Source organism: Hippoglossus hippoglossus, chromosome 1 (assembly GCF_009819705.1).
Source record: "Hippoglossus hippoglossus isolate fHipHip1 chromosome 1, fHipHip1.pri, whole genome shotgun sequence".
Lineage (NCBI taxonomy): Eukaryota > Metazoa > Chordata > Actinopteri > Pleuronectiformes > Pleuronectidae > Hippoglossus > Hippoglossus hippoglossus.
The window spans coordinates 22,191,900-22,206,049 of record NC_047151.1 but is presented as its reverse complement, the minus strand read 5'-3'; the positions used below and the strand labels follow the sequence as shown (position 1 = coordinate 22,206,049).

General features: G+C 43.6%; 1 protein-coding gene across 2 annotated transcripts in view; it reads left to right on the top strand.

Annotated features, from left to right (window-relative positions):
* The window catches only part of LOC117769841 (F-box/WD repeat-containing protein 7), a 61,889-nt gene that overhangs the window by 20,370 nt on the left and 27,369 nt on the right, over window positions 1–14,150 (top strand). Inside the window, exon 1 of one of the 2 annotated variants that reach the window (XM_034599096.1) lies at window positions 12,840–13,670. The exons of the other annotated variant lie outside the window; for it this stretch is intronic. Coding sequence (XP_034454987.1) covers window positions 13,632–13,670 — 39 coding nt within the window. The 5' untranslated portion in view covers window positions 12,840–13,631. Of the gene's footprint in view, window positions 1–12,839; window positions 13,671–14,150 lie in introns of those variants that run through there. 2 annotated transcript variants of the gene reach the window in all.

Below are 14,150 nucleotides of genomic sequence, written 5' to 3'. Positions count from 1 at the left end.
AGTACCCAACAAAGGAGAATATTAGCTCTGTACGGATTCTGTCACAAGTAACTATGTCTGGTTGATTTGCTCAACATGATGCCATGTGTGTTTGCATTTGGTTGGCTCAGCACTTCCTCTAATGAGAAACAAGTGTTTCATCAGGACAGCTTGTGCTTTAGAGTATTTTTATGTGAGGTAAATCGCAGCCTGTATGGTGAGGCAAAGCCTGTAATCCTTAAAGTTGAATCTCTGTCAGCTTTTTCCTCTCAGCCCCAATGTGGAAGACGTCTTCCCTTGTAATCCCTCTCTGTTACGTCTGTTTTATCTTCCAGCGAATATTCAGTCAGGTCACAATTTGATGACGCGCTCGTCTTCCTCATCCTCACGCACTTAGTTTGTGAGCACAATGCAGAGGAAACACAGATAATGCAGTGATTTTAGACACTAGCTCTTTGCTTGGGAACAATGCATTTGTTCTAAGCACCTCTCCCTTGCATAATAATCGTCACAGAGTGTGTCAGAGACAGATGGCATGGGCCAAAAAGGGAAACTCTTGTCTTGGCTGTTTCCTTTTAAATATGATGGTTTCCATCCTGTTGGGGCTGTGGCCCGATGTTCATGGCATTGTGAGGATTGAGGTGAGTGACAAATTGCAATAATACACATGGTGAGAACTTGACAGTACATACCCAGCCCCTGATTTATGGCTTGGTGTCACATTTTGAGATAAAATTGGCCCCATTCTCCTGAAATTGAGGGCTTCATTAGCAACCTCTGCAGAATTCATTAGTGAATGGCAAACCCTGCATCCGTTGCCAGAATTGGTCGACTCTAATAGCAAACAAGAGCCTTATCCCTGGATGAGGCCAGAGGCAGCACACTGCAGCCTGGAGGCCAGCGAGCATGAATCCTGTTGCCAGGCAACAGTTTACAGATAGAGGGAGGGAGAGGAGGGTTGTTGCGGGGTCCTCCGCTGCTGCCCACACCCCTGCCTGTCCTTCGTCATCATCACGTCAGGATTAGATCTGCAACTTGCCTGGCCTTGAATTATTGATTTGATTTTCCCAAAGCATTATCATTTTCCTGTGCCGGTCTTACCTGAGATGTCTGACTTGTCACTGATTGCCTCTCTGCTGAGACGCAGGAGGAAACAAAACGCCACTTCCGTGGCACTGAAGTAAAATGAATTCCTCTCGATTGTAGCCATAAAAACTGACTATCTCAATTCTGCTCTTTCTGTTTCTTTGTAAGGATTCCTGAGCGTAGATAATATTCAGAGATGCCTGTACGTGATTTTGTCTATCGCAATTACAACATGTAGTAAATTTCTACAAGACAGAAAAACCAGAAGAGTTCTTCACTCATCACTTTAACAGTTTAAGAGTTTTTGTCCTCTTCCTTTTTCGGAAATTGCTCTGCAGCCGTGTGTGTGTGTGTGTGTGTGTGTGTGTGTGTGTGTGTGTGTGTGTGTGTGTGTGTGTGTGTGTGTGTGTGTGTGTGTGTGTGTGTGTGTGTGTGTGTGTGTGTGTGTGTGTGTGTGTGTGTGTGTGTGTGTGTGTGTGTGTGTGTGTGTGTGGCGGTTGTTGGTTCGGGGTGCCCGTCTGTGATGGAGCCTTATTTGTTTCCTGAATGTCTAATCGGCCAAGTTCATGCCTTTGGCTACCCACTGAGAAGGGGGTCCTTGTTCAGTGTCTGCCTGGCAATCCCAGTCACTGCTGCTGTCCCCGGCCTCTTGTGCACATTACCATACAGCTGTCCCACAGGATGTAGTGAGACAGACACCCAGGAGCTTCAGAGGGAAGCTGGGCACTCCCTCTCTCCTCCCGCAGATTCAACTCACAGGCAGCAGCCGCAGCAGATGGGCTGTGTAGATTAAACCACTCGGCACATGGCAGCTATTGTGGGCTGCCTATTGTGAAATTTAAAGGTCATCTATAGGGTCAAGGCTGTAATGGTGTGGCGAGTTCCACCTACCCTGCATGAACTGTGTCCATGAAGGTTTTGGCTAATGATCGCGTTTTGGCGTGTCAGGAATATTGATCAATAGGCCACAGAGAGAAGCAGGCGTCACAGTACATGTGATACGCAGAAACACTGGGTGAAAGGATTTGCATTGTTTTTGTTAAAGTTGTTTATTAACGGAGTATTATCCTTTTATTTAAATACTGTAATGCCCAGATTTATTAAGAAATATATTTAGAGGCTGTTTTGGTCTGAGAAAATATTGAATAAATCCGTCCCTAAAGCCAAATAGAGTTTGTTTATCAGTGAAACATTGATCTTGAATTCCAACATGTGGCGTTAATGTCATGGAACATTGAGGAAATAGAAAGTGACTGAAATCGATGACACCCTTTGACTTAAAAACGCTGGATTGTAGCTGAGGGTCCGTGAACAGTTGGTTTAATCCAAATAATATATCACTCTATCAATCTTAAATTTAACTAAATATTAATTTCAGCTACTATGAATTTGAATAAGTAAATGTAGAGTTAAAGTATGAGGAGACATTTGCATAACCTACTTTGATAGCTGTTTCAGTTTGGTTCACTCTACTTTTCCTCTCCACGAGCAGAATTAACCCCCGAGTTGTGTTCCACTGTTTTTTAAATACAGGCCAAAAATCCCCCAGCAAAAAGATGGCGTGGATTTCTCAGCAGAAACACCGAGGCCTTCCATGCTGTTGCGTTGTGAGAGTATGGTGAGAGTGTGTGTGCTGAGGGAAGTCTATTTTTGGCGAGGTCGTTCCAACCTCATCTCCATTTTCCAGTCTCGTGCTCATTTCATTGACTGGCCTGTTGGCTGCGTAACTTCCTTGTTGGGAAAATGAAGGAAAAGAAGGTGACAGCACGACATGTGAACTGGCTCTGCATATAAAAGAAGTGACAACCCATCACATGGCGTTGTAGACAAAATCTTAAGAAACCCAATCACTCGTATGTGTAAAGATTTTGTTTCTTGTACGAGGAAATCTCTCTGATCATCACTAAAACATTGACATTTCTCAGTCATTCTCGTAACGTATGCGTCATTTAACAATTCCAGCAAACTTTGTACAACAAACTTTAAAGGCCCGTATCCTAAACTGAACCTTTAAGTGTTCATGCTTATCGGTTGGCCCCAGGAGAACGAGCACCATTAGAATAGTCATGTTTACTTTCCTCTCGCCATCTGCTGCTCCGACGCCTGCAGTGGCTCTATAGATGCCGCTCCGCTCGCCCTCAGGCTGCGTGTCGTCAAGGTAGTCAGCTCATCAAGATAACTGACAAGCTTCAGAGAATGGAGCGAGTCATTTGACAGCGTGAAATAACAATGCACTTCCTGCCGCAAGGTGAAAATTTGAATGTTGAAGCGTGTTATCGCTTGACCTGCGTGCTAAATGGATGGATGTTTTCAAGTTAATACAACACCCTTGACCCTTAAACTGAAAATTCTGACAAGATTGACAAGGATTGTTATGTCCGGCGTTCTGTCGTCTACTTTGAACAACATAACAAGGTCCATTCATTCCTTTCAGAGCAGGGAGACAAATTAGCTCAACAGCAGTGGTGTTTGAAAAAAATTGCACATATTGTGTTAACGTAATGCAGAAACCCTTCAATGTGTAACTTTATAGTTTTTTTTGTTTGTTTGAAGACAAAGGACGGAGCTTTTTCAAAGGTTTGTTGAAAGAAACATGCAGATCTGACAGAATGTTTTACTGAACTTGAGACAGTTACCTGTTTGAAGAGAGTGTGTGTGAACAAAGACGTTTATAGAGGAGTCCTGCTACTCAACAGCTGCCTTAGCAACAGCCCGGAGCAAAACGCTTTAAGGGTTAATAATTTATAATGTTTATAGGTTCTTTAATATCATCTCTGATGTCGAACAATATGGGTCTAATGTTTTCAACTACTAAAGATATTTATATACACACACAGTTTCTAACTAATGCAATATTTCTAATTCACTCTGCCACTCCTGTTAACACGTACAAAGTACATGCCTGTTAAAACCAGCAAAACAGCTTCACAGATTATTTAATTATTGCAGTGAATTAGTTAGTGTAGTCGGAAGTTGAAAGTCACTTAGTCACTCTCTGGTGTATCAACATCTGCCTGTCCCCAGGGCTTGTTCTGTGCTGTATGACTCGAGATCTATGACAGTGCATTGTGTTTCCCTCTTGCAGGGCTCTCTGGGAATTGCTGTATCCATTATGCATGGCATGAAACACTACACATGAGCAAACAAATCAACAAACACCAGCACCTAGAGGTGTTTTTCTAAATGACCCGATACACACCTCTCCTCGTATCCGTTCTCTGCAAGATGGGAAGTGGGAGAGTGGTGTTGTCTGTGTAGTTAGTGTGTAGGAGGTCTCTAGGAGTATGTGTCAGAAGCTGTATGAGTCGGAGGCAGGGAGGAGGAGAAGACTGCAGCAAAAGCTGAATCGAATCAGTGAGACATAACCAATGTTTCCAGTGTATAATCCACCACCAGCAACTTTGGAATGCTTTCTAAAACGCCGCTGAACATTGGCCTCAAACTATTTATTCTAACGAAACAATGCCAGTTTATCTTCAATGCAAATTCTTGTAGCAGATGGGTGAACAATACCAGGCTAAAGTTATTTTGCTGGCTTTTTTATTTGACCACAAATGCCACCCTCTTCCTTCTTCGCACCAAATATATTTTCCAGCCGTTCAGGATTTACTTTCAGCAGCAGCTGGTTTCTCCTTCCTCTGTCCTCCGTCTGTCTCCATGTTGCCCAGCATGGGATGCACCTCCTCAGGGGCCCCTCGCTGCCTACCCTCACAGCCAGACACATTTCCACCTCAGGATTCAATGGGCATATGGCAACCACCTACAACATCGGCCTTACCAATTATTCCTGCACATCTAATCAGTACATTTGTCAGATTTAACCAGTTCCGTGCTTCTCTCCTGATTCTACGTGGGTGTTGTCTGTTGTCCCTGCGTGTGTGGTGCTTATATGGTTGAACATCATATGCAGGAAGAGTACAGCAATATGCAAATGTCTTCCACCGCTCATTAAATACATGCAGTCTGTTTCTTCTGTCTACAGCCACTGCAGTGGAATCAAGTATCTCTGTGTGTGTAAGGTGGGGTTGCAGGGGGTGAAACAAACATGCTTGCAAGCTATCCAAGGTTCACTGCTCCTCTGCCCTTCCTGAAATGAAACATTTATGACCCCTGACCTTTTGTCACTCCCTGTAGCCTTTTAAATCCTGGGAGACACATCTCTATCAGCATCACTATCATCCATCCAACTATTCCCACTACAGAAGTATGCCTGACAATACTGTCCTGTGTCTTTCCCCCGAACAACACATTCCACTCTTTTCTTCCCTTCATGTATAAAAACACTCCTCCTTTCATTAACTCGTTTGCCTCGTCCAAAAATAGCTACTTGATCCTCAGCCATACCAGTAAGACAAGTTTCACTGCATATGAATAGTATTCAATGGCAAAGAACACTCTCTGAATCATCTTACTTATGATCATCTTCTGGTGCATTCTTTCTCCACGAGTAATGTTCATTTTCCCTCAGGCTGTTTTGTTAAGTAAGAGTCCCATGTCCTTTGTGTTCAGTACACACCACTTTTAGCTGCCTTTATTTGTTAATATGCAGAGATATGAAAACAAATTTCATCATCCATTTCATGGTTTTATTTCACCATTGGCTGAATTGGATAAATACGACAACAAGCTAACACTAGGGTCTCCGTTAATAGTGCACAGTGTTCAGGCACATACCGATTTTATAACTTGTCCATCTGCCCCAGCGTCTGTTTGATTCTTTGTTTTTATAGACAAAAACACCTTTTTGATTCACTTGTGTGTCTGTGGTAGTCCCCACAATGATCAAATAGAAAATTTATGATAATCCCATTTGTGTGGAAGCTTTCTATTTCCTTCTATACTATATATATTCCTATAAAATGAAGAGGGAAGATTTTATTTCTCTGGAACCTGACCTGGATATTTGCTACAGTAATGGAGGCCATATTTAATAAACTTCATCATTTAAGTATTTTTTAATAAAAATGTATTAAGTATTTGAACCAAGTTATCATTGAAGGTGCCAGTTATTTACCTGTTTCATTTTTCTGACTTTTACATTTTCTGCCCAGTTAATTTACAGGTTCGTTTTTTTCCCCCCACTTTAATCGATTTACTTTCATTCATATATGTTCAGGGTCGTTGCTTCATCCTTTAAATATTCAACATGCACTTAATTACATTTTAAATATGTAGCCTTTTAAATTATATTCTCCATCACAGTATCCTGTTCTTTGCTTTAGTTAACATATACTTGCATAAAGTCTGGTCATGTCCACTCCACAGTCTGCATGCAAGTTAAATTGCTGTTACGTTGCATCACTCATCTTCCCCTACAAACGTCCAAACCAAAGATTTATATACTTTCATGTGCTGCCTTTTTGATCTCTCTCAGAATATGTCCATTATGTGAGTCTTGCGTTGTGCCATCAGACATGGAAGTCGATAGCAGTCAAGTAAAGCACTAAAAAGGTTGTGCTATCACCCACTCTGTTGGTGGTCCAGCCGAGATAATACCGACAAACAGACACTTTAGACAAGAGCCTTGGCTTTCAAAGCATGTCCAAGCAGACACATCTAAACAAGATCAAATGTGCCCTTCACTTTCTGGAAATTGGATTGTGTATCATCATGGAAGTCACGATTTCACGCTTATCCAACGTTAGTTTCTTCGGCCGCTGTCCATTTGTGCCATTTCTCCACTCAACCCGACTATAAAAAATAAGACTGACGATATAAGAGCCTAGTTTTGAACTTACAACTGAGCAATCTTAAGACATGCTCACCTGCCTTCATCTCAGATCACCTTATCAGTCAGGCTCACCTGTCAGAGGGATCTACCTTAGTTTAATCTACAGAGAAGGAAAGTACAACAGTTGAAGTACCTCATCCTTGACACAAAATGGCCTTCTTAGCCTTCTCTGGACATTTTCAAGTGGCACACGATCATATTGACAATATTTATCATATGGATTGAGTGTCTTTAGTTTTGCATCTATTCGGTCGAGTGTTGGGCACACTGAAGTTTTGGCCTGATGATGCAACTTGATGAAAACTCATGGTATCACCACAATCCCAATTCATACTCAAAAGTGATTACAATTCTTCCTTAGGGGACATTAATGTCTGTACCAAATAACATGGCAATCCCTCCAATAGCTGTCTTGATATCACATATAAAATCATACATGTGTATCCGTGGAACATCAGAGTTGCAGGATTCATCCTCTTGACACCATGAATGTTTGTACCAAGGTGCATACCATCGGAATGAGAATCTATTCCCTGTTGTTGAGATATTTGAGTCAGAACTAAAGCAGTGGATCAACCAACAGACGTTGTTATCCCTGGTAAAACCTGAGGTTAATGCCCTTGTGAAGGGTGAATGATCAATGTATTTGCTTACATCATTGCTTATAGGGGCCCGTGTTAAATGGCAGCCTGTGATCCCTGATCCACTTAGATTAAGGTGAAATCTCAGTTCAGAGGCCACTCCGGCATATTTTCCCTTTGAAAGCCTGTATTTGGAACAGCAAACATGCAGATGACCTCTTTGTTGGAGAGATAAAGGATAGGATGGGTATAGATGATGATCCAGATGAGATCAGAGACAGGCTGAAATACCAAAGGCAGCGGGATGCACATGTTTCTCTCGTGAGCTCTGGTCAAGGCATGTGACCAAGACAGCGTTGGAATGTCCCCACGTAGTCTCCCACCACCTTCTCAAGCATATTTAGGGATCGAAAGATGACAGGAAACACCCAGCAGGCACAGTTTGGCTCCCTCCGCTTCATCTGGGATGCAGACTGGTAATTCTGGATGATTAAAGAGGTTTATTCGTTTCTGTGTAAATGTTCATGCTAGCCCCAGCCAAGTTTCGCCTGGCTCATCACACACACATTTCCATAACCCCGCTTTCATTTCTGAATGAGATATGACAGCTCAGGCAGCATCCAAATGCAAAACCGGATAGGTCTGTCATGGGAAAAGGGATTAGAAAGGGAGGGGAAATGTTAATACCTCCATGGTCCTGTACAATTTGCCATTAGAAGGTATAGTGTGTGACTTCCGTCTGAGGTACTTATCAAATTCATATATTGGGTTTTCTGCAAGTAATATAACTTTAAACTCAAAATATTTAAAGTTTCATTACTACTTTCAAATAGGGCCAAATGCTGCTGTAAAACTTAGAGTCAGTCCTGACTAAATGTTGCCTTTCGCTAATTTCAGAACATGAGATCTACCCTGAAGTCTTTGCCAGAGACACTTAACTTATTTCATGTAATATTTACTTTATATTTAAGTCACGTTCCCCTTAAATATTTTCTTTGAAAGAATCTTAGTTTTTTTTTCTGAATCAAGTATCTAAGTTTCGAGGCGATAGAGCTTGTGATTTGGGGCTCTTTAAATAAAGTTGATTTCGGACATTCCCTTTAAATGAGGTGGATGATACAGTATAGAAGATACTCACTGAATCTTAACTATAGGTAAAATGTAATGGAGATATCAGGGGTGCTATGACTCTCGGAGGGGGTCACAAATTTGTCTTAAGCTTTTTCTTACTACAGTTTCCAGTATCCTACGACTGCGCTGCCGTACGCTTTGGACTCTATGCTAATGGCCTTTGAGTATGATGCTTATGATTGAACAACATAACGATTCCAAGCATCAGTCCAGGCTTTAAAAAATGCAGCGACACACATTCATTCATTGATTATCTGCACTTCATTACGTCCACCGCTACAAAGTAAACACCTTGAGAACAATTTGTAATGCAGCATCCATCTTTATCCATTACCTTTAAGCAGCCAGATGTTGAAAGGTCTTTTGTAAACCATTAGATGTTGTCCCTTATCAAGACAATAGGAGTGTAATGAAGCTGCAATGCACAATGTTGTTTTAATTTATCTTGGCCACGGAGATTAGACAAGGCCATCTCCGCCTCAGAAGATGTTGGGTCAGGATTTGGCGTCTTCCAGGGGACATGCAGAGTGTTTCCGTCCACTGGTGATGTTGTGTCTGGGCCGGGACAGGGACGATTGTAATGATCACTGCAGCATTGTTCTTGACAAAAAAACAATTCCTTTTCTTCTATTTTGAATGGCCAGTTTATCTTGTTATTGTGATGTTGCTTTTGTAGGATTACAGGGCACAGCTTTACACTTAAACACATGCCTTTATTTTCTACCTCCACCCACATTCAGCGTAGAGGAAGGGTCGGAGGCAGTAGTAGAAGTAGGGGTCCGACTTGACAGATATTTGCGTCAGCCTTTCATTGCATACATGCGTTTGAGCTTTTGTGCATTTTTTTTCATCCTCATTTTGCCACTTGTTTATGTGAAAATGCAGCATTTGCTTGAAACTCCAGTTTCTGAATAACTGCCAATAATGGCAAGTACTGACCCCTGTTCTCCATTTATTTTCCATGAACCCTATTGATGTCAAGAGATACCACTGGCATCCCGCTTTAATTTCTTTTTTTGACATGACCTCTTCAAACTTGAATGATTCAGTCACGTGGGTGGCTGTAGGATATGTTAATTCAACTCCATGCAGATGTTGCCGCTATTATCCTCCGCCGAATGCCATGATCCATGGTTTCCTTATTCATCAACCCTCCCCCACACGCATTGCATCTGTCCGGCCTGGAATGGGGCTCACACTTCACCATTTCAGAAAAATCTATTAAGAGGGGACCCCCTAGTCCTCGTTTTTTTTCCTCGGGGGGGACAATCGCACAATGACACGGCCCCGTTTAGTGATGCATCACTGCCCAGGAAGTATTTGCCTCCTTCAAGTTCACCTCCTCACATTAAACATTTGCTCAAGAAAGCCCTTTTTCTCACGTCGAGAAGCCCCCCCGCCCCCTCGGGGATTTGCTGATTTTAGAATAGCTGACCAGTCAGATTCCTCTAATCTCACTAGATTGGAAGTATAACAGAAAACTAATCCGGAGATATAATCAATTTAACACTGAAACTACTGAGACTTACTTTTTATTATTATTTTCTCTTTAATCCTCAAAGCCGGTTTACATATTGAAATCAACAGATCAAAACCCCAAGATATTCAAACTACTTTTATGAGGACTAATAAAACAAGACCATCTTCACATTTGAGAAGCTAAAGCTTAATCACACCTGCTTGAAATGACGAGTAAATGACTATCAAAATAGCAGCAGATGTATTTGTTTAATATTTTATTAATCCTTTGGTTTTTAAATCAGGTTAGAATATAAAACAGTTGCATCCAAAATGTCAACTGCTTTTCTCTGGTTCATAGCATTTTAAAGTATCAAATTAGTTTGTTTTAATGATGAGACCAAAAATAAAGACTGCATTTAATTTGCTGCTAAATCAATACTTTTTTTTAACATTTTATAGATGTAATGATATTTGTATTAATAAAAAAACAAACTTTTTGAATCTGTTCATTAACTTTCTCCAGTATTTGCTGTAACCTTGGCACTGACGTTGGTTATTTCTGCAGTCAAATAAGACACGATTTTCATTTCCCCACAAGCTAGTTACCGCACTGCGATGTGATGCACGAAATCGTATACATCGTTTACTGTTAGAATATTCCAGGAGCCGAAGTCTGGTGCAATACTGAGAGTGTAAACTGAGTTTTTTCTGAGAGATATACCCGTTAGCTGTGCAGCTTTACATCTGGCCAGCAGGATCTCGGCTTTGATAAGCAGGAGGTCAGTATCGGGGGGGGGGAGGCCTGTTAATGCTTTACCAACTGGCAGAAGGAGAGCGACAAAGGAGGCCACGGCCCATTCAAAGGCCACAGTGCAACCCCTCTCGCATGCCGAGCATTCCAATGAGCTGTGTAAAGGTTGGGCCGGCCGGGGAGCAACCAGAGGGCCTTTCTCATGAGGGCCACCTTAAACACACACAGACAAAAAACTTGAAACGGGCTGTCTGTAGCACTCTGGTGTCCGCTTACTTCTGTTCGGTGCTTTGCTAGTTTGGTGAGAAAGTGTGACTAAAAAGCACGGATTAGCCACCTGCCGTATATCGTCTCAGATAATCATGATATATATCTTTTACCATTCATGATTAGTGATTCCATTATTTTTTTTATTTTGTCTAAATTACCATGCAGAAGGTCATGTCACGTTGGTTTCTTTGTCTGGTTCGCCTCCATCTTAAGTCTCAAATTGTGGGAGATTTTAACCGGACCTCTCGTGCCCAATGTTTGCTCTATAAACTCTCCTTTCTCTGCGAGGTCACTCAGTGATTACAGGTGTCAGCCGGGAGCGTCTGAACTTTATGCTCGGTCACCTGCGAATAGGTCCCTTCCCACGATCCCTCATTGTGTTCCCTGTTTCCGTGATCAAATGCCGGTGTCTTGTGAGGTCAACGGTAGCAAATGCCCAAGACCCACTGAAACTAATGGCTTAGTCCACCTGGATATCTGAAAGATTTCTGTGGGAGAAAATAATGCTGTTCTATGCCCAGAAGCTAGCAAACCCATGACGTTTAATTTAAGACGCACACAAATGTCAGTGTTAATAAATGGCAACTGGTCCATTTAATGGAGCAATGGGCTTCAGTTTGCTCTCTGCAGCACATTGGCATAACACAGTTGACCAGAGGCACTGGTTAATATACCTTATTCTCAATTTGTCCAAATTAATCAAACAAAAAGCTTCTGGTGTATTTGTCTTGTATTGCTACGCAAAGGAGCAGCAAAGCCATTGCTTTGTTTGTTTACCTGATGACCATTTGTCTCCTGGAAAAAGGCAGCGCGAGTTGTGACAGTTTACATTCACCTGCGCTAAATGTTCATTTATTTTTAAACTGAAGCTGTAGTAGCTGTTGTGCGGCTGTGCCTGTGGTGTTGTAAACTGGGCAGGAGCAATCAGCCATTGCCGTCCATACTGAAATGCAAATATTGGCCTGTTCTGTGTGTGTGTGCAAATAAGCAGGTGCAGCAGACGTGATCCATTCACACTGTCGCCTGATAGGTTGTAATGGCTGAGTACTTTGTGCTATGTGATCTGCCTGCTGCATGTTGACAGTCTTTAATGCAGCACAGTGCATTACGGTCAGTGTGTGTATGCTGTGGTGAAGGATGTATTCAGATTATTTACCCACTGAGTAAAAGTAGTAACGATTAATGCTCCCAGCTGAAATATGACCGACCCCTGAAGTAACCCTGGCCTGTCGATGGTCTTTAAAAAAAACACAAAAAAAACGAGTCACTTACTAAGAATAACAACAAATATTTGTTAAGGTGTTGTTTATTTTCTAAGCTTCTTTAAAGTACACAGTGTGCTTGCATAAGGAACATTTTTTCTAAATATATTTAATAATGTGTGGCTTTGCTCAAAGCTATAAAGCTAACAGTAAACAAGGAGTGACTCAGTATTTCCCACATGACTCTATGGTGGTAATGAGGGTGCACGTACACAGAGGTCACTCTCACGTGCATCCTATTCCCAGTGACAGGTAGATGAGCTCTGCTGTGAGGGAAAGAACTGGATCGATGCCACAACTTCAGAGTTCTGACTGCGTGGATGTTAAAAACGTTATGGAGACGATAGCGCAAGGGAGCATGCAAATATTAAAAACTGTGATGGGACAAATTAGAATATGACAGTCTAGATGATTAATGGGAAACAAGGTATGCCTAACATGTGCACCTTACTGAATCAGGAATAGTGTGTGGATGTTGGGCATATAATTGGCCCCTCATGGCCCCCGATTTAGAAAAATCCTCGCCACTGCTCCCTTGCCAGTAAAAGTACTGCATTCCTTATTTTTCACTCAAAGCAGGTAGACAGCATGTACTTAGAGATAATGAATAGTAAACACATAGAAGTGCTGGTGTAGCACCTGGGTGCGGTGCAGGGACGAGGAGGACATGGGCGGACCCCTCCCCGGGCCTCTGTCTCCCCCCGCGCCCCGCACATCACGTCCCTGCCGGTGCCCTGCTCTCGGAGGATGCTCCCTGCGCTGCGCACCGTGTTGAATGTCGGACTGCACCATTCACTCCTGCCCGCCTCCACCGGGGGGAGGCTGTAATCCGATCCCGGTCGGAGGAGCCGTCGTGCAGCCTGTGAGGAGGAGGAGGAGGAGGAGGAGGAGGAGGGCACTGCTCCGCGCTCTGACGCGCTCCCCCGGCACTCCTCCCCCTTTCCTGCCGAGTGTCACCCTCCCTCTCTCTCCCTCGTCTGCTCACTCCCTGCTCGGCGAGGCTGGTCGGCGGCGCACGCTCAAACCTCCGGGAATCGTCGCATCGCATTGTTCACCCAGCGACCGTCTTCAAGCCTGCGTGTCACCGCGGAGCTCCTACTTCCATCCACCCCTCGCTCTCCTCCTTTTCTCTCTACCCTGTCCTCCGATGGCTTTACCGGGGGAGCCAGCTGGCCGCGCACCGGTCCGCTGAGCATGTCCACACCAGAGGCGGATTTACCTGAGAGTCCTCTGCCCTCGCACTGTCATCGCGTCCTCCTCCTCCTCCTCCTCCCCTCCGCCTCCTCCTCCTCATCCTCTTCCTCTTCCTCCGCCGCGCACACAGAGCCGCACTTCACCCGCTGTCACTGAAGAGGAGGCGAACACACCGGATTACAAGGATGGGGTTCTACGGCACTTTAAAGATGATTTTCTACAAAGTGAGTAGAGCCGCTCCGCCTGCATCGTGTCACCTTTCCCCCCCCCGAACGCGTGTGCTCGCTGTTCAATGCCGGACTCGCGCTGTCGCCCTCATTATCTTTTGACGCGCCTCTCTCGGCAGATTGTGCGGCCACTGCGGAGGATGAGCCGCGCACGGCAGACCCCCAGAGACGCTGCTTGAGAAGTGCCCGGGCCTCCGTGTTGTGTTGGGTTAGCTCTGCGTAAAATGTTGTCATACCGCGACGCGTTTTTTGGCATCCCCTTCCCTGCCTCGTAACTTCAGTCACGTAAAGAAAACCCCGTGATTCAGGGGGGAATCGGTGTATTTGCGTTAGGGTTGTGGCACATTGCATTGTAAATATGTGCGTAATTTCTGCGTTATCCACTACTGAATCTCGCGTTTGGGGATGACATGATCCAAATTGTCTTCTTTTTTTTTTTTGCCCTAGCGTTGGCTCGATGCTCTCTGCACCTGAACG